The 26417-nt window shown below is 39.1% G+C and overlaps 1 protein-coding gene across 1 annotated transcript in view; it reads left to right on the top strand.

Moving 5' to 3' along the window:
• Positions 1–25129, top strand: part of SUSD5 (sushi domain containing 5) — a 40011-nt gene extending 14882 nt beyond the window's left edge. The window contains exons 3-5 of the mRNA XM_051768521.1: positions 6145–6263; positions 14727–14915; positions 23794–25129. Of these exons, the coding sequence (XP_051624481.1) occupies positions 6145–6263; positions 14727–14915; positions 23794–25082 (1597 nt within the window). The 3' untranslated portion in view covers positions 25083–25129. The remainder of the gene's footprint in view (positions 1–6144; positions 6264–14726; positions 14916–23793) is intronic.
• Positions 25130–26417: the final 1288 nt, after the last annotated feature.

The following is a 26417-nucleotide window of genomic DNA, read 5'->3' as shown; positions in this document are numbered from 1 at the left end:
GTAGGAGAAAGAGCTGAGTGTAGTCACAGAACACAGGACTGCAGTGAGGCTGTTGTAAAATAAAATAACTCACATAAAATTTGTGAGAAAAATAAATGCAGTCCTCCTAAAAGACATCCAAGAGAGAGGGGGCAATACTGAAGGGCTTGAATCAGGCACCAGTGAGACACTACCTCCAATAGTGCAGTGTAATTCTCGGCATCCAACCTCAGGTCTGAACTCAGACTAGGATTAGCCCAAAAAAAGCCTCTCTCTTATCAAATGTGATTAAAGGTCATCAGTTTATCTGAGCAAAATGAAATCAGAAAGGGGATATACTTACTCTTTGCAAATGCACAAGAGTAGCTAATACCAGGGTTTTAACTTGTCAGGTAGTTCTAATGAGATTGATTTTCTAATTTTCAAAAGAAGTTCACCCATTTTACCTTTTTTTTTTTTAGAATTTCTGTAATGCTTTGTCCTATCTGAAAGCTTTTTCTTTGAGAATTGAGCTTCTTTATAAATTAATAGCATTCAGAAAATATTATTGTATTTTTAAACCTTTTGATAACTAATCAGTAACATCTGTTATGAAAGCCATGGATTAAACTGAAACCCATAAAATGAAATTGGGTAAAACCAATTTTCTAGTGATGTGTCTTTGAGCATCCAACTAGTCCAGGCCAGGAAGAAACATGAGTCTCCTTTTCATGCACTAAGAATGCTCAAATTATATGTACCTAGTGATATTAGAGTAAAATGGCTATATAAAATCTTTCATACTAGGCTACAGTATAAAAATCTGCATGAATGGGCCATATTTATTTAATGAACAGAGACCTCACTATTTCAGTAGTCATATGTACAATTTTAAGCACAAAAGGCTGCATTTTGGTGTATATTTTTAAGAATCTAAAGGATATTGGTTCTGCCTTGGTAAGACCTCCTTTTGACATTTCCAGTGGCAGTATTACTGTTGGAATGTCTCTTCATGTCACACTTAGCAGCTGCTTTCTTTGGATCCCATCCAGCCAAAATTAGCCTCTATAGTTCCCAGTCAATGGACTTTCCAAAGCCCACCTGTGCTCCCCTTCACGACTTTTCAGGGAAATTTTCTTCCCTTTGGTAATCGTGAACATGTCATATATATTTTATTCCTCATCAGAGCCAGCTTTCTAATTTGCAGTTTCCCAAACTACAGAACGGAAAGACTAAGAATAAAAATCCCCTGGTCTGGCTTCCATACTACTGTTTGTTTTTGTTTTTTTTTCTCTTACCTCGTTACTGCAACACAAACGGTAAAGCTGACCTGTGAAAAAAATTAGCAGATGCAAAAGATTTATCTTAATTAAGAAAAGTGATGAAGTTATTAACTTTCTAATTAGGGGAAGGTTTGTTATAGTTATAGTATGCTGTGAACCAGACCTCCACAGTGCTTCAGCTAACACATTGGTGATGGTCTTCTGCATGAATATATTCATATGCAAGCTCATACTACTATGAATAAATGTCATAAGACCATTCTGACTCAGTTCAGTGAATTTATTGACTAAGACTACAAAACTTACAATCAACTGGCAGATAAAGTAGTGACTACAAAAAATCCCAGTCCCACCTACTGGTTTCTGTGCTGATGGATCACGCTTTGTCATATAAACTCAGCTGTTAACTCCATATGTTTTAACTTGGGCTTACTGAAAAATTTTCAAGTATTGCCTTGTAATTATCTTAGAAATGAAGTAGCTGTGGATACTACTACAAACAAAATTTATATAAAAATACTATGTGTCTATTAAAAATACCTTTATTAGACATACATACAATATACTAAATTAGGTATCTTTACTACAGTTCAAGCATATCATCATGGCATATTTATTAGTACATATTATATAATGGCATCTCATGGCATATTGTGAAATAAATACTATTCGTGCCAGTTTTTCTGCTGTTTTCTTCTTTGAACAGAGGAATTAGGAGAAGAGCAAAATATACCAGTTACTCATTGGTCACATAATACATTAGAAAAAATTTAAGCAGCACAAGAGTAAGCAGAAGGCTTATGGGAAGTCTGGCTCATCCTTTATTGTGCTGCAGGTTAGATTTTCTCCTCATGTGTGCACATGATAACTGCAGTATCTGAGTCATGGCACAGGAAAACAATGAGCAGCTTGGCCAACCTCTGATCTTTTTTTTCGAGGTAGGTACAAAAGAAGGACTGTTAATTGTTCTTACTTGGATGAATGTGTTGTACAGCAGGAATTAAGCTGAGGTTCAACACAGTGCAGAATCTCCAGTCTCTGGTTTTCTCTATTGAGAGGAAAACCATGAAACCAGTTGTCCTTCTAGGCTGGGTAGTGGCAGGTTGAGAAGGTTCTCTGTAGTTTGTCTAGGAAACAAAGGAGACACCATCAAGCACCTTCCCACTTTCCATCAGAGAGCAGGGACTGCTGTTAATACCACTAAAACCCTCTCCTTTCCCAAGTACATTTTTACCTTACTGAATAGTATATGGTACTTACACGGTCTATAGAGATAGTGTGTGTGATTGATTGATTGATTGATTTTTATGCTGAGATTGTGAGTTCATGGCCATGTAAGGATAGTTTTCAGGGACACATGAATGTTTCAAGCAGATGTGTATCACAGAAGATTATTATGAATGATCTGCAGTTTGAATCAGTATGTTTCTTCTGAGCATGTTCTACCTTCACAAGAGATCTCCACAGAAGGAGCGACAAAATTTAATCTATTTCTTAACTATAGGGTACAAAATCAGGAAATTACATTTCTCTGAGCATCAGATGACATTGTATGCTGAGTAATGAGAAAGTCCGCTTGAGTTCAATTAATACATGAAAGTAGCAATAAATAGAATTAAAGTTCCCTACATGAATAGCTTTGTAGGTGAATGTATCCCCTAAAAAAGTGTAAAGTGTCATTCTCTCAGCCTTGATGTATGCCCCAGTGCACAAATTCAAAACAGTAAAGAAACACAACCTCTCAGCAAAGGTGCCGAAAAGACTAGGAAAACTGTACAATTTTTTGTTCTTTATTTCAGCACGGCAATGCTGCTGCTGAAGAAATTTTAAAATATGTTTAAGTCTGAATTGATAGCCATTTTTCAGTCATGAAAAGTGAAGTTAAGAGCATCAAACTCTACCTTTTAGAATGGAGACAAAAGTGTACCTGTATATTTAAACTGTAATTACAGATTAAAAGCTAGCACTTTAGGATTTAGGGAAACCCTCAAGAACTCAGAGAAAAGAGACTATTATTGCATATTTTTAGTCATACCTGAAGTCCTACCAACTGCAAAGAGACTATTTCTATGCCAAGGGCATTGCAGGTCTGATCATTAGACCCACTACTAAGAAATGCTGAGCACTCTTGAAGTTCAGCAGCCATAATAATACCTTACTGAAGATGTTTGCTTGCAGGACGGAGCTTGTGGTAGGAAACTACTGACAGAGAAGGTGGAATGAGAGATATGACATTGATTTTTTTCCTTCAGTTTTTTAGAATCATTATGGTGTGAAAAAATATCTGAGACAATCAAGTCCAATCATTAACCCGGCACTGTCTTGAGTACAAGACAAGATTTCTTTCATTTCAGAAGAATTGCTTTAGAAAGTTTGCAGTTTTAATCAGTTCAAATTTAATATGACAACAATCCAAACTAAACTCCTAAGTAGCAGATTAATCAGGGTCTAGTCTGCTGTAGAAAAAAAAATAAATAAACAGGAAGAGCAATTTTTCAACTTCATGTAGGAAAAAATTTAGTGAGAAATTCTTGTAAAAATCTTAATATAGTTTAAAGCCTTTCTTTATGTATAATGTTGAAACTATATGCAAGGTACACCTTTGTAAGTCAGATTGTATAGCATCTGAGAAATGTTCTTAAATGAATTAGCTAATCAACTAACTAAGCTAATCTGTCAACTACAAACTTGTAAAAAGAGGTGAGAAAAACTTGCTCTTTAAATCACAATCTTACAAGTGAGCCAAGTATCCTGTTTTGGATTACTTGATTACACCAGGGATGTGACATGCATGGACAACATTTTAGCTTGTTGAAGAACTGATAAAAAATTACACTGCTTGGGCAGAAGCTAAATATATAAATATAGTAACTGGATTTAGAAATCAGAAATGTCAAGGTAAGATTTAAAAAAAATTCTTCCAACTGTCAGGAACTTTATTCCTTGACAGAACATAGAAATGGATGTGGCTTGATTTTCAGAGACCAGAATTTTATGATGGCAACAGTCTTCAAAATTGGTTTGGTTTGTTGGGGGGGGGGGTTTGTTTGTTTGGGGATTTTTTGTTTTGGTTTGGGTTTTTTTGAGGGTTTTTTTTTTGAGAGACTGAGAGACCCTGAAGCCTAAAGTACACAACTGCAGACAAAAAGTATGTTTATTTACAGACATATAACTGTCTACTTGGTGCTGCAAGGCCTAAGTGATCCAGGGACCTAAACAAGTAATTATTGAAAAGATTAAGGTTGATAAGGCACTTTTTGAAGGGAGGCATAACTGTCTCCTTCACTTAGACCTCGTAAGACCTGATGGAACAATATGTGAATACATACAGAAATTTTCTTATTGATTCTTCCAGTCATCTCAACTCAGCTTGGCAGATCAAGTCATTTCTGTCTCGGTGCCTAATTACTGACTAAGAGGTCTTGGACTTTAAATGCATTAAATTCTAAGATAACTTGATTTAAAACTTGTATGGACAATATTCACTTCAAGTGATTCCCCAAAACATCAAGTGGAGTTTTCCTTACAAAAGAAACATATTTGATTTGGAATCGTAAAGGGGCTTTCAGCAAGAAATGACGTCATGTTGCTTTCCAGAGCAGAAGTGGGGTAGGAACCATTCTGGTGCATAAGCATGACCACCACCAAATGGCTTGTTTTATGTTGCTTTTGTTTGTTTATATTAAAGAACATTAAAGTTGCATATTTAACTACTCAAAACTAATACATGCCAGAATGAAGATAGTCTATACAACCATAATTCAGCCTATTTCTGTAAATCAATTGTTACATATATTTAAGTGCATGATCAGATATTGGGTTACCATTGGATCTTTTCCATGCTCAGTGAATGGGTATTTTATTTTATTTTATTTTACTTTATCTTATTTTTTATTCCTCAAATTCAGGGCAGGACTGACGACACATTAGTTCAACAATTGCACAATACGAAACGATGCATTTCCTTGGCTGGAAGGATTCCTCTGTGGAAGGCATTTTCGTCTGGCTCTCACTAGAATAGCTGACTGTGCAACACTTCTACAAGCCTGCTGTGCACAAAAATATAAACCCCTCACCGTTAACATCCAGCTGCAAAAATTTGGGCTGAATTCACTTTCCCAGCCTTTGTAACCTTTAATGTAACAGTAAAACCAGTGTTTTCTACAACAAGCTCTCTTCTATTTGTTAGTTTTAAGCAGCCAGCACAGCTGAGAGAAGAGAGATAATTAATAAACTCTTCCTTCATGTTCAGCATCTACAGGGCCGTAAAACCAAATACAGACTTAAAACTTTTCAAGCCTATGAGGGGCAGTAGGATGGATTAGTTACTGCTGAGTACCAAACCAGAAGAAATGGAGTTTACACAAATGTGTGAAATTACTATTAAAAAACCCTCAGTTTTATTTCCAAGAACCCAAGACGAATTTTCTGAGCTTGCCTCTGTTAGCCTTTGAGCGGTTAAATATGCAACCTAATCGTTCTTTAATGTAAAATGCTAATGATTTATAGTCTTTCAGATTATAACCTTGAGTTTTCCATTCATTTCTATCCAGGTGTTATTGGTGGGAATGTGTACTGCTGAAATGTGAGAGAAGAATATGGCCTTAAATACTCTGGGTCTAGGTCTGATATTTAGAAGTGTTACAGTATATAATAAGATAAACATTCCTTATTGCTTCCTTTGCCTTGAAGTGATCTACAGCAAACCTTTTTTTAATTATTTCTATTTCTCTCTTGGCTTCTTTTCATAGATCTTCCCACACTAATCTCTTACGTGCCATCTATGAAACAGTTAAGATGAGGCTAAAGCTTGACTACTCTGATAAAAAATCTTCAAATTTCATCTGCATGTACAACTCCAGAAGATTTCTGATTATTTTTTTCTTCTTCTTCTTTATTTTAGGACAATTATATGCAGAAAGACGGGCAGCAAACAGCAGAGCGTGAAAGCCATTGATGTTAAAATTGAAACCGATCCCTTTGAGAATGACCAATATGGTGCTTTTTGTGTAAAGGATGAAGGTCAGCACTGATATACTTTTGAAATAATTCACAGTCATTGCTATCTTGTAATGTTAAAAGTTTTGCCTTCAATTTTTTCTACTGGTGAGAAGCAAAAAGGAAATGTAAAAAATAAATCCTTATAGTCATCACCCACTAAGTGAACCAACTGCTGCAAAGACATTGTAGCAGCAAATAAATTGCATTATCTTTTGTCTTCGCTGCAGTTTAGCAAGTTCAGACAGCACTACTGATCCAGCAGAATCCATTTTGGTGTTCACAGAACATACTTTATGAAAAGGAATATATCTGGCACAAATATGATGGACGTGCCTGAAGCATCTCCCTTACTCAGCATTGTAGCAGAACGTAATTTAGCAAGGTGATTTCGAGCCCCAAAACACCACATTGTTGCAAAGCCTTTGACACTGTCTTCCATAGCATTCTCCTGAAAAAGCTGACAGCCCATGGCTTGGACAGGGACACTCTGTGCTGGGTTAGGAACTTGCTGGAGGGCCGGGCCCAAAGAGTGGTGGTGAACGGTGCTGCATCCAGTTGGCAGCTGGTCACCAGTGGTGTCCCCCAGGGATCAGTGTTGGGCCCAGTTCTGTTTAATATCTTTATTGATGATCTGGATGAGGGGATTGAGTGTACCATTAGCGAATTTACAGATGACACCAAGTTGGGGGGGAGTGTCGATCAGCTGGAAGGCAGGAGGGCTCTGCAGAGGGACCTGGACAGACTGAAGAGTTGGGCTGATTCCAACAGGATGAAGTTCAACAAGGCCAAGTTCCGGGTCCTGCACTTTGGTCACAACAACCCCCTGCAGTGCTACAGGCTGGGCACAGAGTGGCTGGAGAGCAGCCAGGCAGAAAGGGACCTGGGAGTTTGGACTGAAGGCAGGTGAACATGAGCCAGCAGTGTGCCCAGGTGGCCAAGAAGGCCAGTGGCATCCTGGCCTGTATCAGGAACAGGGAAGATCCTGTGGCCAGCAGGACTAGGGAAGTGATTATTCCCCTGTACTGAGTGCTGGTGAGGCCACACCTGAAGTACTGTGTCCAGTTCTGGGCCCCTCAGTTCAGGAAGGATATCGAGGTGCTGGAGTGGGTCCAGAGAAGAGCAACAAGGCTGGTGAAGGGACTTGAGCACAAGTCCTATGAGGAGAGGCTGAGGGAGCTGGGGTTGTTCAGCCTGGAGAAGAGGAGGCTCAGGGGAGACCTCATCACTCTCTACAACTCCCTGAAGGGAGGTTGTAGCCAGGTGGGGATTGGTCTCTCCTCCCAGGCAACTATCAGTAAGACAAGAGGGCATGGTCTTAAGCTCTGCCAGGGGAGGTTTAAGTTGGATATCAAGACGAAATTCTTTACAGAGAGGGTAATCAGACATTGGAATGGGCTGCCCAGGGAGGTGGTGAATTCTCCATCCCTGGAGGTTTTTAAGATAAGACTGGATGTGGCACTTAGTGCCATGGCCTAGCAACCACAGCGGTAGTGGATCAAGGGTTGGACTTGATGCTCTTGGAGGTCCTTTTCAAGCCGGCTGATTCTATGATTCTATGATATCTATCAGTATACAACATTTGTATGCAAATAACGCCATTTTAGTGCTGTTTTGGGGTTTTTAATTCGTTAACAAGCATAGACCAGCCCACCAGGGACTCTGATTGATCATGGATGACTCTGAAAACCAAACTATTTCCAATGTAAGTTGATGCTTTGACTTTTTGATATTAAAATGCTGGAACCCACAAGCAAAGATGAATTCTGAAGGCAAAAAGTAAATTGCTACTGAGAGGTAGGATTGTGTAAAGAAGTTTGGGAACACTTGAAGCACATTGTTGATGTCCATAGCGAGTTTTTGCATCCCCTTTCCAAGAAAAGCAAAGGCAAGCAGACATTTACTGAGAAGCAGTAAGTTCATCACACAGGGGTCATTCTAATAAACAGTGGCAGCAGCGGTGATGAAAATACAGCTGAAGTGAAATGTAGCAGAGGTGATGCATATTTGATGTGTACCAAATAATTCTTTTTAGAAAGAGTGATTTTAGTAGAGTTTGACCATCCTCTCAAATAAGCCTTGTGATATCAAATCCAGGCTCCGTGCTGCTGTGAGCAATGCCAGCTCTGTCACCCAGTTGCTAATGTTGTCACACAAGCACCTTTGTGCTTTCTTCCATGCTGCTCCTCACATATAGGAGCAGCTCCCTGTAAACATCTGCAAAACTCTCTCATTGTCTTCCTTCAAATCTCTCTTTTGTCATCATTCCCCCCTCGAGAAAAACCTTGCAGTGGGTGGGACAGCTGTGGGATGCTGAAATCATTGCTCTGGCCACTATTGTTCCATTGTGCCCTTGTGCTCCCCTGTCTGTCCCAACCTGCTCCATCTGAGCTTACACATAGATGCTGAATCTCAGAGAAGGAGCTGTGTTTACCTTTTGCATTTGGTTACTGCTCATGGTAATGTGGTAGTAAAGATGAAGATAAGAACATAACAGACAAGGTTATGCTGCAGAGGAGTACTACATAGGACTCAGAAACTGCATAGTTAAAATTCGGGGGAAATTCAGGTCATTTACAAAGAATAACCAATTTTTTTAACAATTTGTTTTATATAAGGCAGGGAATTTTCTGATGGCAGAATGGGATGATCATTCCAATGCACTCACCAAACAGTTCTTATACACAGAAACATTTCTGGATGACTGTAAGGTTCTCTCTTCTTTGAAAATATAAAAAATTTGGGATGCAGAGCCAATGTTTGAATGGAAAGGCTTAAGAGAAGTTGTGTGGCAGAGCCCAGTTTGTAGCTGGTATGGAAAGAGCAAAGTCCAGAAGGAAATAGCTTTAACATGCAAGTATAACACACAGTGACACACAAGCCAGTACAGAGCTGTTGACCAATGAAACAATATCCTACACCTCAGGGATGCCACTTCTAGTTTTAGCAAATGCCCAGTAAGAAGCAGCAACAGCAAACCCTGTGCCACAACCTCACACATAGCATATCCGTTTTGATGTTTTGTACATGTGGCTCATAACTACACATCTAAGTCTGGATTAATGAGTTGTTCATTCGTGAAACCTCATGAATATTTTTTTCTTTTAGAAAACTGGGCATCACTTTTAAGCACTACAATTTCAATTATAATACAGAAATACGTTAGTATTAAATGCAAAAGGCAAGATGTTTTACCCTGTTGAAACTGATAAATCCCGAGTTTCTTATACTGAGACCTATGTGCCCATATTAATTTCTTCCAGCCCTTTAATTTCTTCTATATTCATCCAACCAATAATCTGCAGTCCCATATGAAATTCATCTGATTGTTTCTCCAGTGTTTCTCAACCTCACCCTCTACCCATCATCTCCCCACCCCCAGGGCACTCTCAGCTCCTTGCTGGGTCTGGGAATGGCTGGCTGGGCAGAGGGGAGCTGTGCTGTGGCTGCCTTGGAGATATGATCACTCTGGTTTGTTCATCAGTGGGCCAGAACTGCATGTGGGAACAGTAAGAGCTGAGTCCTACATGTGCCCATCCCGATGGAAAAGACACTTGGCTTTGGCTCTTTCCTCTTTTAAACTCATCTCACCACAATGAGCAGACACTCAGCAGCTTTCCTTCTTTGTCAGACTTGTCTGAGTTGAGATTGGTTGGTTGAGAACAGACAGAGGGAAGAGTCACATTAGCTTTCTCTTCTTCAGTTGATGATAGGAGCTCTTCAAACTCTATTTGCAGTTCTTAGGATTGTGTAAAGGGCATCTCGAACCACCATGAAACTTCTGGTACAGACCATTACAAAAATTTCCTTCTTAGGCCTTGATTTATAATTAACCTTGACTCAATTAACATTTAGCATGCAAATGAGTTCAGTCAAATTCCTTAAGCACACACCTCAGCACGCCCCAACAGCAGGGGTAGTGGTCAGGTGCTAACAAGAGCTCTGGGTGCACTTGCAACATAAGGAAAATAAAAATCCTGAAGAGAGACTTTTTTTTGGTTTTGTTTCTGAAATGGTTTTTTTCTGTATACACAGAAGAATCACAACAACCTTTAAGGCTAAGAGTTGTTTTACATGGAATTGGTACTAAGAGTTGTGTTTGACAAGGAAAGATGTAGCTGTAATGTTTTATGAATGTTGTGAGAATAGCTGCAGTTTTCACAGTACAGAGAAATGTATCTTCTTGATTTCCCGTAAAGTGATGTTTTATGAAGCCATTAGAGTCAGCAAGACAACTCTAACAGCTCAGGATGTGCTGAGATCAGAAGTTTCTCTCTTAGCCCTGAGTGCCAAAATACACCTAAAAGTATATTAGATTCTGCCTATTCTGAATATGCAGCATCACACATAAAGTCAGATCTGTAACACAGAGTGTGTATTTATTCTCTAGCAAAGCTCGTAAGAAAATGCCTCAAAGTATAAAGTAGATAAAGCAAGAAAACCAGAAAGCTGGAATTTTTCCTGCCTGTCTTATTTTTTTTTTGTAATACCACATACCGTTCAATTTCATATGTATATAATACTTTTGGTTCTTTCTTATTTTTTTTTTATGCAGCAAAGGAAAGATCTTTTTGTTAATAGCTCCCAAGTTTTGCTGGTACTTTCTTTCAGTCACCCACTGATATTTACAGGAAACAAGTAAGATCTCTGTTCCATAAGGCTTTGATTTGCTGCCACCACAGGAAAACTAAACAGGCAGCAACTTGTAGTACAGTACAGCATAAATGCAAATCAAACTTTTTTTAACATGTCTCCTGGCTCCAGATATCCATTGAAGCTTGATGGTTTACATACATATTTCAGTTTGCCTTTTTCAACAGTATAAAAAAAGAAAATAGTGTGTTCTTTACAGAAAATATATTAAATGTACTTTACAAGAACAATCAAACTGCAGCTTGCTTTGTGTAATATTTGAACTATTTCTTTGTATTTGTCATGCTTTGCTGTGGATATAAAATTTTTCATTTTTTTTAGTGCTACAGCTTTCTTTTTTCCAGCTTTGCATATAGCTGACAGTGAATTCCCACCTATGTGGTGATGTCACTTAAACTAATAAAGTCTTACGAGTCCTATCGATGTAAGAAGTATTGGCATTCCAACATTGGTAGCTTACAAGCAACACTTACATTGGCTATAATTGAGGTTTGGTTTTTTGTACTCTATTTTCGCAGTACTTTTATCCAAATAGAAAAATTCCATATACTTTCAGGTCTCCGCAATCAAGAAGGAAAACAAACATCTTCACTCATCTCTTTCACAGGCTTGACTGTTAAGAGTTGTGTTTTCTAATTTCTTAATGACGAGATGACATCCTACAAATTCCAGTGGTCTCTCTGGAAAAACTCTACTGAATTGAAGGGTTGTAACAGGGGATGCTTTATGTCAAAGCAGATGTCTCACGTCAGCTTTCAGAGCATGGTACACAGTTAAAGTAGCAACTGCAGATAAACAGATTCCAGTAAATTCCCAGTTCTGCCAGGTGATATGGAAGCTGAAGTCTGCATCTTTTCCACGTTGATTTTTTCTGCACTGGTCTTAGGCTGCCCTTTCTGTAGACAGCGTTCTATCAAGACATCTCAAAAAGAGTCTTTACAAACTAATGGGAGGTTGTAATTCAAGTAAAGATGCTTCTGGAGGAATCCAGGTAGGGGAGGAGAGGTGCTGTGTTCCTAAAGTGACGTGTGTCAGCTCTTTGCCAGATATCACTTGTCACAAACTCCTTTCCACACAAGATTTGGAGTTAAAGCCAGTATTCTGAGGAGCCATTTTTCCTAAAAAACAGTAATTGACTGAGTATGCTAACTCAATTAACAGGAGGCCTCTTCAGTCCCATGTAAAAAAATAGTTAATGAGTCTCTAAGAGGTCTGTAACCAGAACCATTACTAGCCCTAACATATTTTTGCTCAACACTTACATCTTTGCTGTGCCACTTATTCCCTATCATTTTTCAGATGTTGACTCTGTCCTGATTTCTACACATGTATATTAAGGTCTTTCTTGACTGTAGCGGTGGTTTTCACTCAAGGAGACAGTCTGTGCCAAACTACTGCTGACAGGAGGATCTTCTGTGTACTTTAACTAATTTTCTTATATCTGTGCTGTGCTGTCCTGTCTTGCTCTGTAGCCCAAACCACTCTTGTTTACCGGAGGTCAGTTATCAACATATGGAGCTGTGTTACGTGATTGACCTCAGTGTCAATATATAGAAAACTCAGGAAGGGTCATGATGTCCAGAAACCAATTCCAAATTCACAGGTTTGAGATGTGATCTCAGACACAAGCAGGCAGAGCACGGGACCTGTTGGGTGGCCCTCAAGTATCAAGAAGATCATGCTCTTCTACTGGGAACCATGCAGTGGGCTAATTTTTTAGCAAGCACTGAGAAAATATGCTGGTTTATGGGAGGACAGATGAGGGGAAAACCAGAGCTCCAGATCGAGAGTTCAGCACTAGAGGAGCCCAGTCCTCATCTACCAGCTTCACCACTCCAGGCAACCCCTGTGGTCGCCTTAACAAAGAGCACTACTGTTCCTCTACACGACAAGCTGCTGCCAACACACCCTCTGTCACGCTTTGTGGCCTAGATCTGCCTCCTCTCTTCCAGCAAGAAAATGGCCCGAATGCCAGCACTGAGCACAGATTGTTGTTACAAATAAGCCTGTGCTCTTCCAGCTCCTAGTACAAAGGCTGCAGACAAAAACCTGAAGCCTGTCCCCAGAAGTGGCTCAGTTTGATGAGTTGCTGTGCCAGTGTCACTTCTGTACATGTACCAGAAAGAACATGTTTGGCAAAAGGATGAGCAGGAATTGTCATAGCAACCAAGACTGCAGCAGGATGAGGAGCCATAAGATGCTGTAACCCAGAAAATTCCTGTACATCTTACACAGGAGAGGACAGCAGCAAAATGGATGTAGGAACTTGAGTTTGTCATTGCAAGATATCAGCTTTCACTTAAGTTTGTCCATGCTGCCACTCAATATGCTCTGCAGCAAAGGCATGACCTTACAAAGTCACAAGAGAGTCAAAAGTTCCCCACAGAGTGCTGGTCCATGAACGTCTTTAAAATCTCTACTTTTCTTTCTATTCAACACCAGCCAGATCTCTCTTTCAGGCTCTCATAATTCTGTTACCATGTCTGTTGTCAAATTTTACTGTAAAGATCCCTCCACCTTTCTTCTTTCCTGGAAGGTTTTAATGTGATTTTTGAATGTGTTTACCATAGTTAACTAATGTGTTACTTTTATGCTTCCTCTGGCCACAGGATCAAGAAGCAAGGCTTTGTAGATAAGAATACTCTCTGATGTATCCTCTGATGTATAATTGTCCCATACAACCTTGGGATCAATACTTCCCTCAGAGCAGACACACAGCTCCCATTCGTACCAATAGAGGTAGCTATATAAATAAAGTACATGAAATGCAGGGCTCTGTAGCCTTCCTATGAGGCAGTAAAATAATTTTTTATTCCTTTCATCCACATCAATCTCTGTTCATCTGACCAGTTCACAGGAAAGGCATTAGCTGCTAACTGCGCCTCACTTCCTCAGATGCCAAACCTCCATAAGACTGTTCATAGACTGAGCTTTGTGCAGCCTCAACAGCTTGTTTTTTTCTGTCAGTGTGTGTGCATGACTCCCACTAAGTTCTGAAGGTGTTAGACAGTATATACATATATATATTTATATATATATTTATATGTATGTGTGTGTGTGCACAGTATAGAGAACAGACTTCAAAGCTTTGACTTCAGTAGTATGTCCCTTATATTAGTGGCAGCTCTTTTTCAGCATACCCAGTTAAGAAGTGGTTAGTCAGGTCTATCAGATGATTTCTGAAAGCCTGATCCAAAGGAACTTTCACAGAGGGTGGATGTTTATTGTAGGATTTTCATTTCACTACAAGGTAAACAGCTGGCAACATAAATACATCATATTTCTAAACAAGCATGTATTTACCTATGCTTGGGTCAGAAGAGGGTAGACGATGGGAAAAGCAGCAGCTGAGACTCAGAAGGATTTTGCAGAATGTCCCCAGGGCAAAAGCAGGAAAGCCTGAGCTTTTGCAGAAAGGAGACTGAGAAAAGCTTTTCTGTCAAAACTATTGCCCATTGAAAACACCAGACATGAACTGGTGTCAATTGAACTGTTGCTGATGATGCCCTAAAAGTGGACTCCTGCAAAATAGCAAGGGTGCTCTCTGAAGATGTTTCTCCTTCTACATGTTTAGGAGCACAGTCTTGGAGGTCACTTTTTCAGCTTCCAAACAAAAGCCTTTTTAAGGTTATTGCGTCACAGTTATAGCCCAATATATACCTCCTCAAATACAGCTGAAAATAGTTGTGAAGGAGCATAAGAGCATTAAACAGATGAGATTTCTGTGGACATGTATAAGTTTATCCTCAGGATAACTCTTTTAGCACTGCTGTTAGCACCATATTAAAAGACTATTGTAAGGTCTCTACAACCTCGTCTCTTTTTACCTTTCAGACAAGCCCTGTGGGGACCCACCATCTTTCCCCCACACCATCCTGCATGGCCACACTGGCTTTGAAATGGGGGATGAGCTGCTGTATGTTTGTGCCCAGGGGTACATCATGGGCAACAAGGAGACAGCGTTCACGCTACTCTGTGACAGCTGCGGGGAGTGGTACGGGCAGGTCCAGGCCTGTGTCAAAGGTAAGCTCACCCAACACAGGGAGCATCCCTCCAGGAGGTCACATCCTCCCATCAGCCTAACCAAGATTCTTCCAGGCTTGTGGGGGTGTGTCCTGGGCAGTCCCCGGCAAGGTCAATGCCTTATCTGGCCCAACAAGGGTTCTGTAATCCCATTGGTAGACATCTCCAATAAACCACAGGAAAGGATAACTTATTCATACTTATATGAGCATGAAAGTTCTTTCTGGGCAGCAGAATCCGTTCAATATAAAAAAGCCTTTTAAGTTCTTGACTATTTCCACAGCCCTGTAAGAAGCTAGATGGGATGATCTGAGCTTTTACTAGCCCTTTCCTTTAGCTTTACTCCTTTTGAATCTCTGACTTTGCACATATGATAAATGCTGCTTCCTTTTGTTAGCCTGGGAAAATTAAAGACTTATGTAAGTTAAGAGACCTACCTGTGCCATAGAAGTCATCTGTGACAGAGTGGCAGAAATGCATTTTGTGTTATAGCTAAGCAGTGAGACAGAAAAGTTTTTTAAAAAAGTGTATCATTTTTTAATTTGCCCCAATAAAAAGGTGAACAATTCTTAACTTGTACCCAAGTTTTTGTCTACAAACACAGTAGTAGCTGCCCAGATATTTATTCCATTAAAAGGAAAGTGGATTTTTTTATCAAATGACTTGACTCAAGAAAACAGATTTTTATTGAAGAAACAAAACAAACGAAAAACCTCAAAATAAATCTAACCCAAACCAAAAAAACAAAAAAACCCCAACAACCCAGAACCAAAAAAAAAACAAATGAAAACCAAAACAAAAACAAACAAACAAAAAAACCCCAACCGAACCAAAACCCCAAGCAAAATGTAAAAGCTCTGGGAAATTATAAGAATGATATTTTCTTAATTTAAATCCCCAATAACATCCACCTTCAGTTATTCTTCAGTAAGCTTTTAACTTCGTCCGTGTTTAAACATAAGCTAAATAGTACCACAAGTTCAGGTGTGGGTGTAATCTGAATTCTGCTTTCTCTTGTTACCCTGCTCAGTGCATAATCTCACTGTTTTTTCCAATATTTAAGAATAGTCATCAGAGTATCTTACTATTTTTTCAGGGAGAAATCACAGTTTTAAGATATTATTTCTAGAAAAACAGATAAATTTTAGGCAAAGGACTGGGCAGCCATTGGGTAGCTGAGCTATCTATGTGGGCTGGAGTTAGCATATTAGTTTCAGAACTCATATATTCCTTAATGCCCAGGGGCTTGCAAAGAGTTATTTTTACTTATGAATATATACCATCAGGCAATGGATAATCATGAGAAAAGGTCAAACTTGTTTTTAGTAGAAATAAGTCATGTCTGTGCACCTGGGAACCAGACTTTCAAACCCATCTAAATGGTAGAGATGTAAGAAAAACCCCAAAATAAAAGAACCAATATTTTTCTGAACTACTTCAGCTTCTGAAACTGTTCTTACAAACAGTAGTTCAGATGGTTATGCAAAATATTGCAGGGCATAGAGGAGGAGCATGGAGGGAAAGACAGAAAAAAGTATCTACATCTGATCATAGAATACAGAATCATAGAGCTGTTTGGGTTGGAAAGGACCTTTAAAGGTCATCTAGTCCAACACTCCTGCAATAAGCAGGGACATCTTCAACTAACCTAGTGGGTCTGAATCTCCTATAATCTGCACCAAATTGATACTTCTTTTTCCTTCACTGAGATTAGTGGAAACGCTAACTTCACCACACACAGAAATAAAACTGTATTACATCAAAGTAAGGAAGGGAAAGAATCGGGCCATTTGAATTGTGTGTGTTTCACTGTTTCCTCTGGATAAATGGTCTATTTCCCGTGTTCTGCCTGAGCCTTTCACACAGGGGAGCCACAGGGGAGAGAAAAATATTTTTAAAAGAAATAGGGAAGTGTGACTGTAAAGTCACAAATATCAACAATGAAACTTGGGGCAGATGTGATATTGTGGATTATGATTTTTTAAATTGTTTCAATGTAGACTTCATGCTGAAGGGTTTCCTCTAATTATTGTTTTTCAAACACTTTAAGGACCTGGGATAAAAAATACAATAAGTGCTCAATTAATATATTTAATCTTCCTGATCACAAATTTTTAAGAAAAAATACTTTACAGGAAGACTGAAATGTGTGTAGGGTTCATTATTTTTTAAAAAGTAAGAATTCAATGAAAAAGAACAGCAAAAAAAAGAAAGGAATTTAATTAAAAGAAACCTGATTTACAGTTGACTGATATTTTGGGGTCATAGGAGAGAGAAGAATAATTCTTAAGTACTCCAGAATTCAGCATGCACACTGCTTTGTAAGTGCTTTGAGGCAAGAGAGCACCTTCCTATCATGAAGGTTAATTATGGGACTTAACAGAGAATTTATATCCCTGTTGGCAGACTGGACTACTCTCCTAACCAGCTGACAACAGTGGAAAGATGTTTGTGAAGCCTCCTCAATGAACATTTAAGTGCTATGTTTAGAGGCTGGTAAGATGATACAGTTCCCTTGCTCTGCATCTGCGCTGGGTGAGCAACTGGAAACGTGAAGTGTTCCTGATGCTCTTACACCAACACGGTGGGACCACTGGGAGAAAACCACCATGAGAGGATTGAAAGATATAAGCCTGTTCCTATATCTTTCACTGTCTCTGAGACTGTGGAGAAGTCACTATACTGCTCTCTGCTGCTTGCTCCACCTCACCTGTGAAGGAGTGATGACACTTATCTAATTTCATAAAGCTTTCTGAGATTTGTGGATGCCATATCTGTGTATCATAGTTCTAGTTGGTACCTTCTGCATTATAATGCCCAGCTGTCCAGGCAGAATATCAGACTAAACCACAATAATTTTATGTTTTCTTGTTTGTGTAAAAACACTGGGCCTGCTTTACCCTCCCAGTTGTTCACCCAGAGCAAATAGAGAGTCAAAGAACTATCATCACAGCAGTGTCTAAATATAGCCCTCAAGTGTTCTTTGAAGTCACTTTATATCGTCTCTCCTCTCTGTTTTGACCCAGTAAGAAGAGATACAGTCCATTCTGGCACCCAGAATGCAAGTGTACGACCATACAGTTGGCAGATTTGTGAATTCAATGAAAAAAAAATTATGCATCAATACACATATAACCCAAAATACATGGCAAAACTTGGCTATGGGCATAACTGAACAAAATGATTTGGGGGTTATATTAAGTGGATTTTTGATACAGTAAACTATGTTGGAAATTAAGAAAACAGTACATTACAAATAGCTTTAATGTAAACATTGTGCACAACTGATAATAGACTGTAATTTTTAATCAAGATGCTTTTTAAGAAAAATAGTGGCTCTGTACAGTTAGTGTTCCCTGTAATTCCTCATCATGAAAAGATACTGTGTTCTAGCTGAAAACACAAGGATATTCAACCCAACAAGGCAACCTTAAGCAGAGAACAGGGAAATACATGAGTTTTGTAGTTTATTATTTTTTCTATTTTTGTGGAAATAATGCATTTGTTTCGTATCCTGAAGACTGGCATTGTAGTAAGGTCTGAAAGCAGATGTATACATGCTGTGCTGTGGCTGTCCTGCAGGCACAGAGACTAAAGTGACCATTGCTAAATGACATTAATTTTTTTCCCAAAATGAACTACAGGTTCAATATCAGAAGCATTAACACCAACACTTCTGTGAGGGAGGTCAGGGCTGCATTGCATTAGGCTGCATCCCCGAGAGTTGCTTCCTCAAAGAGAAGGTAGATGATAAAGTTGGGAAATCCTGGCCCATCTCTGCCCTAAAACTGGCTCAAAAGAATATATCTATTTATCCTTTTCTCTGGGCTGCTTTGAGTTTTTCCAGCTATATGCTTGTGGCAGAAGGGTCTCTTTCTTCTGCACATCGAAGGAATCTCTCCAGTGTCAACACTTGGATAGTTGCCTAGTGTGTTCAGAGTTGGATTTGGCTAACTCTGATCATCTCTGAAAGTTTTATCTGCAACTCCCAGTCATTTTGCCTGGTTCTCATTACTTTGCTTATTCTCATTACTTCAAACATTGTTTTCTGAATTGATTCACATTCATGTGGTCTGTAAGCACAACTGACCAGGACCATTTCTTTTTATGTTTTTTAGTTTTTTGGGGTTTGTTTTTGTTTTTCAAATTAAGAGAATCAAACAAAATGTCTTTGGCTTTCTATCTTCTTTGGGAATGCCTTTTTTTTTTTTTATTCTGAGAGTTAAGAGGAAGAGTTGTGACAGAAAAATAAAATCAGGAAAAAAAATCTCCACGGCCTGTCAAAACATTTCTTATGACAAACTTCAGTTCCCTTTTCAGGCCTGTCAGTGAGCGGTTGTATTAGATTAATGTAAAGTATCGATCTGGCATGAACTGATTCTGCCAAATGGAATTAGAAAAAAAAAATTGATGGGTTATTTATTTATATTAACAGGCTTTCTGCTGGAATAAAATTTATCCTCCTTCTTGTAGTTATTGCAAAAGACAAAAAGCAACACAATATCTGTCTAGCAGACTCTGGTTGACTCGACAAAAGTGTGTTTGTGTGCCTGATCCAAGTCAAATGGATAATTCATTGGGATGTTGTAGTTCACAAATCTGACTGATCTTGGGCAAATTGGTCTACATGCTCTTTTCCTTCCCACCCTTAAAACAGATGCTGTCTTGTTAATGCTTGCTGCAGTTACTTTGAGACTCTTAGAATAAAGATGTTTTTATAGAGTAGAAATGTTTATAATGATGGTCTACATAGAATCAAGTTTCAATTTCCTGTACTCCAAAAATACATCCACAAAATATGCAGTGCACTTTATGGTTGTCCAAAATAGCAACACTCAAAATAGAGCTTGGATGCCAATATGCTATCTAGAAGAAAAATTAAACTGATCCTAGAGTGTGGAAAACCAAGCTCTTTGTATTTGCCTGTCTCTATGTTTGGTCACTGTTTTCACATTAGGACCAAAAATTGAAGTAGATGAAAGCTCTTAAGGATGGTTGCCTCCCAAAAATCTTTAATTAAAAATTAAAAGGATTTTACCTTTTAATTGAGCTTCCTGTCTTTGGTAGTATGTCATTGCAGCATCTGTTGCTGTAAAAGGTTCATTTTAGCCTCAGTAATCCCTTAGACATCGGGTAAAACTCACTGATCCTTGAGTCTGCCAGAGGAGGGTAGGGGTAAGATGTAACAATGACCAAATACAGAAAGATTCTGGTCTTGGATAAATTAATTTTAGTGCTAGCTCTTCTTAAAACCAGACCTGCCTGGGTAGAAAGGAAGATGCAATCACTTTTAAATCAGTTACTAGCTGTTTTAAAAAGGGATATAAATAATGGTTACAACTATTTGGATAAGAGGTGGAGCTGAATCTACTTTGGTTGTTGCTCTTCAGTACCAACACTAAGATTCAGGGAGCTCAAAAGTTCCAGAAAATGCCAAGAAGGTGAGCAAAAAGAAGTGCAAAAATTGTGCAATCTGTTCCTGAAAATCAAGCTCACAGTGAACTTAACAGATTGTCGTGGTAACACAAAATCACTAAATACTAAGTCCAAGACCCGTTTGAAGGTCAGAGGCCCAGAAGAAAGAACAGGGTATTGTTACTGTGTAAATCAATCCAGGATCATATAAATCAAAGCTTCAGAGTAAGGGGGTCTGTATTTCCTTTGATGGTTAGAGAGCTCAATAGCTGCTTTCATTCTGGCATCCTGTAAGCTAACATTAGTTATGTTGGTAGTCTTTGCTATAAACTATGGAAATACGTGAGATTGCATATGAAAATATGTTATAGCAGCTTTACAACTTGGACCACAATCTAATTGTCAGAAGGAACAAGACTCCCTTATGCAGTGACGAGCAGTGCATAATGAGCTCCAATCTCAGGCTCCCTTTAGACTACAATGGGCCTTTTCTTTCCTCAGCTCAGCATTAAGAAAGCATCAATTCATTTCTCTACAGGCAGGATCAGGCCCAAAGACAGCAGGTTTGATGGAGACTTGATCGATGTTTCAACAAATCTTTAATATGTTCTGATAGACTGAGGACTTGTATTTTCTTAGGAGCACATGCTTTTTCCTGGTGTGCCTCCATAGGCTGAAACTATATGGCAGGAGAGGCACTAAAGAGAAAGAGCTTCAAATTCTATAAAAAGTATGTTACTGCAGTTGTTAAGCATTCACAGTGATCCATACTCGTTGGTGAATGAGTACAGATCATACTGGTCATCTCATTGACCAGTACATAAGGTACTGGTCAATGAGATGAATACTAGCTGCTTGTTCATACTGCTAACTAAATAATAGGTCTGGAGGAAACAACACAAGCATGTGGATGTAATTTTTTTCATGGATGCGTGAACCTGCTCTAGAACACCATAACATAAAAATTCATGTTTCAACCTCAGCTGAATTACTGCAGTCTGAAAAGTAAATGAGTGGCAAAAATAGAGGTACAAGAGACAGACAAGTGAAGACAGACTGGTGTGATGATGCATCTCAAAAAGGAAAACAATGACTATAACAGCTGGTAAATGGTGACTTCTCACATTACGATCTTCCAGTTCATATACATGCAACAGACACCTATGGGCTGTCCTGAGAGAAACTGGACTTTAGTGAAGCAGGCATGCCAGATATCAACTTCTAACAGGAGTCTGGATGGACAACAAAATGGTTTGAGACACCACATCCATGCAAGGAGAGTACCATGCAGGTAGAAAAGTTCTTAAGGGAAAGCAAGACAAGGGACAAAATGAGACTAATGTTTGATGGCTAGGAGAAGTGCAACATAGCAATGGCCAGTGCCATGCAGAGCTTCATGAACATCTTGCTAAAATGCTTCAGTATTTAGAGTTAGTCTCCATTCATTTACAAAATTCTGAAAAACTATTGGAAAAGATTTTAGGATTGACTAGAAAAGTGAGAGTCCTACCAGGAAGCTTTCCACTCCAAGAGTTGTATTCCCCTGATTGTTAAGTTACCCTTGCACCAGACAGAAGTCTTTTCTGCTTTGGAGAAGATGGAGAGGATCTAGAGGATTACACAAGCAGATGAGGACACTGGGAACAGGAGAGAGAGAGGTCAATTGTTGGCACTGTTTTATCATGTGCAGGTTTCCCCCAAAACCCTTCTTGTGAGATGAGAAGACCTTCTCTACAGGACGATAGCTTTCACAGAGATATTAACTCTCTGTGCATTTTGTCACACATTTTGTCACACATTTTGGTTTCCTCAGCATAACTGCTTTGATTTCTAGTAGACCCAGATGCTATTCCAAGGAAAATACCTTTTGTTAATGCTCATTCTGTTTTGGCACCTGGCTTAAGCTGTTCTGGCAAAAAGTGAGTTGGTGGGAGCTGTATCACTGCTAAGTGTTTTTGGTCAGACTGGTTTGACAATATTTCTAATCTTTTTTAAGAGTAGACCAAATATGGTTCTGCCAGAAGTCTGGGAAGCAGTCTCCAAGGAGAATGTGACTCAGGTGGGAATTGAGATGGGCCCCAGATGAAAATGTAATGCAAAATTGGTTGAGTATCAAAAGGTAAAAAAAAGATAAGGCTTTATGAATGCATTGATCTGTAATACAGATTGTCCTATTAATTTCTTGTTTCCTGTGCCATGCCAGGTCTATTGCTTCAATGTCTTCATGAAAGACTAAACACTCTCTTAAAAAGAAAAATTCTCACCATGATTCAGTTTGTTTTATTTTCCATATCCCAAGGCACTGTTTTCTATGACTTTTAATGCCAGCATAAATCTCAGCAATTACATCAACTTTCTAAGGAGTAAAACTTGTGTGAGCTGAAAATCAACCATCCTGTCCAGTTTGGAAAATGTTTCATTGAGCTAAGCTTTTAGAAGAGTGGAAGAAATATAAATTACGATGCATTATTTCATTCAAATTCAAACATTTAGCTTCATGCTTTAATTAAAGCCTATTTTGCTTTGAGTGCTAGGTCTGTTGAGACATGGGGAGTATTGCTAAATTAAACTCAAACTTTGCAATGAATCCACTCCTCTGTTACACTCTGAGGTGTTTTTTACCAGTTTGATTTTGGTTTTTTCCTTTCTTTGGTAACATTTCATTTCTTAAAATTGGAAGCCTGAGAGTTGCTTACAGACAGTATTATCATGACACCTAGGAGTTAGGCTTTAAGTATTGGATTTAAGTTCTTCAGATGAAAACAAGCAGAACTCAAAGTCAGCTTTGGTGGCAGGGTCTTCCTCAGGCAGCTTTGAAGAGCTCTCATGGAATGAGAAAGACAGTTCTGGCCCCAGGTGTTGCAACATTGCAACACCAAGGTAACTGAAGAAAAGCAGTTTAATGATAAATATGTACCTTGATATTTTGAACATAAGGTACTCCATATAATCCTTTAAAGTCATCTGGCTCAAAAGGAATGAAGTTGCTGTAAAACTTCTCGTTTAGTTTGGGTTGGGTTTTCTTAACTGTCAATTAGTACTTGATTGCCTTTTGCTATACCTTCCTCTCCATGCACATTTCTTGCTTGAATGTGATGAAATTCTTTTCTCGAGGCTGGCAGAGTCATATCAGGGAGAGCAAGTTTTGAGAGAAGTATAAGCAACTGAAGGAAGTCCTCTAACTGCAGACAGTAAGTTATTTACATACATTTTTAAATCTGGAAAGGTAAGATACTAGCAGTTAGTGTTGGTGCTTATCTGATTTTTTAAAAAATTTTATATTGAGTATCAGCTTATGGTGGACCATGTCCCTTTCAAATAAACAATAACATAGAATGAAAAATACTGTCTAAAAGTCACTCTTCATTGCACCTTTCTTCTTGGCTTATTGCAACAAATCATCCCAGTGCTTTCCTGGAGAAATTAAATGTTGGCTTCTGTGGTTTGTTTTTAATGTTTCTAGATGAAACCGAGGCACACATTGACTATGAAGATAACTTTCCTGATGACAGATCAATACCTGTTGTTGAGAATGAACATAGCAATGGCAAGGAAGAAATTGAGCAGGAGCAAGAACAGCTTTCGTTCAGTAAAAGTTCAGAGGAAGGAAGAACTGGAAGCACCAAAGGTGTTACTCAGGGCACAGACACTTCTGAAAAAGGAAGCAGAACACCAACTGAGTCCCCCGTGTCACTTCTAAGCCAGAAAAACTTGTTTTGGTTTCCATCAGAAACTTTCAGTGAACCTGAATTGGAGAAAGAGACAGATGATTCTACTAAAGTACAGTTTCCTGAAGGTGATAACCACATTGGAGGGAAGACAGTCTATGATGAACCTGGTGCCAAAATGTTTTATGACAGTGAAGATTTCCCCATTGGACCCATTCTCACAGCTAATGATACAAAGACAGTGATAGATGCAGTTGCCATTACTGATGAATCATGGTTAGATGGTTATCCAGTAACACAAGAGGTGGTAGAGGAGGAAGTAGAGGAAGAGGAGGGCGATAAAGTTGATGGTTCAATGGGAACAGAAGACGACATCATCCTCACAACTGACCAACCAAATCATGTTGAAGTAAGAAAACCGGGAAATGGCAGCCCAGCTCCAGAGGAAGGTTTAACACAGATTGTGGCAGCAACAACAAGGATAGATGATGAAGGGGCTAAAGAAACACCAGCATCACTTACATCAGCAAGTGGTCTGGAGAACTTCAGTGTGAGCAGAGGTTATGATGATGCCACAGGGGAACATCCAGCTGCATCTCTGGAAACTGTGACTCAGGAGCCCAGTACAACAATACTGTTTGACATAACCAGCTTAAAAACATCCATGTCAGAAACCTCTGTCATGGTCAGCCCCTCCGATTACACTCCACACACAGAACTAAAAGAAACAACCACCCACCCAGAACAAGTAGCAACCACTGCACCAGCTCCAGACATCTTTACTGACACAGCATCCCAGGAATTAGCTGAGCAAGAAAATCTCACCCAGGGCCTTGGAGAAAAGCCTGTTCCCACTTCCGAGCCCTGTGAGGGAGAGGATTGTCCCAAGTCCAGTAAGGGTGCTATCATAGCAGTAATTGTGATTCTTCTCTGCTTGTTACTGGCTGCAGCTGTACTGGCAGTGTGGTTTTTCAAAAAACGGCAGCAGAAAAATTCTGTCTATAAATTAAATGGGAGGTGTCAACCCAGACATCATTGCTACCACCACTACCATCACCAGCACATCGAAATGCAGAAAGTCTAACCAGGGCCTGTTTGGCAGAGATGCTAGAGATCAGAAGAAAAAACATACTGATGCTAGAAGGATCACATGACTCATGGATGCTAAAATCCAGCAGTGCAGAAAGCAGAAGAAAAAAACAGTGCTAAAAGAACATAGAAGACAGAAATAAATTTCAACCTTTTGAAGTCACAGTTTAGCATATTCAACTTTGCAGAGCTAAAGAACCTGTACATTTTTATCACAAGGGTCTTTTGGAGACATCAGCAGGACATAAGCATGCTTGGTACTACACCTACAATTTGTTCTGCTTTTACATTTTGCTCCTATTAATAATAAATTAATTGATTAATTTCTGTGTTACCTGGTTATAATGTAATGGTAGGGCTGGTCAGGCCTTTTTGGTCTATTCTCAGTGGAAGAGGAAAAGAAGGAGAGAAGAAGGGAAGAATAGGAGACGGATATTTTTGGAGCATCCACACATGTGGTGTTTGTTCCTTTTTTAGAACCTGCCCAAGCTGGTCAGGATAAACCACAGTAACAAACTATTACCTGATGTGTCTTAAAAAGAAAAACTATATGCTACCATACTTTAATGGATACTATTGCAATGATTACTAAGGTTATTTTCTTCACCATTGTGAATTTAACAAGCCATGAATGTTGGATCATTGTGCTATTTTTCTGGAAGGTGTTCTTTTAGCCTTAGTGAAGAAATTCCATTCTCATCCTAATCTTCCTATAGAAATCATGATGTCTCCCTGGAACTCAGATAATACTGTTAAGTGCCATTCTTCCTTAAGTATCAGCAGGAGAGGAGTCAGAGCACCTTTGATTCCAGGTGTTATGATGAATAGCCTCTTACTACAGAGCCAAACAGTGATGAAGCACTTTCCAGGGAAACTCTATACAATTAAGTCAGCTGCTTTTCTGAACATGATGTTGACTGACCAAGATACTGAATTTTAATTCACAGCCAGTAGTACCTCTGGCAACTGAAGCCATGTATAGTACTTTTGCCATGTGAACTCTGTGGAAGGACTGATTTTTTCACCATTCTGCTCTTTCATTGGCTGGAGGGGTGTCTGGGATGGACCTTGGCTATGGGACATGGGTAGCCCTTTTGCATGCTGCTTATTGTGGTTTTAAAGATAAATCAGACCTGGGAAAGAAAGAAATTGCATCTAGTTGACAAAATGCAAACACTTGGCTTTTTAAACTGGTTGTTGGTGTAAAAGCACAGAGGCTTTTCCAACAGTATGTTCCATTTTCAACAGTTCTGAAAATAAATAGGGAGAGAGGGGAGCTAGAATCCTTTAACATAGTGCGAGTTTAGTATGAAGTACTATTCCTTACCCT

This window comes from Manacus candei, unplaced genomic scaffold, assembly GCF_025592945.1.
Source record: "Manacus candei isolate 608988 ecotype Guabito, Panama unplaced genomic scaffold, ASM2559294v1 h1tg000095l, whole genome shotgun sequence".
Classification (NCBI taxonomy): domain Eukaryota; kingdom Metazoa; phylum Chordata; class Aves; order Passeriformes; family Pipridae; genus Manacus; species Manacus candei.
This window is presented reverse-complemented; position numbering and strand designations above follow the sequence as displayed.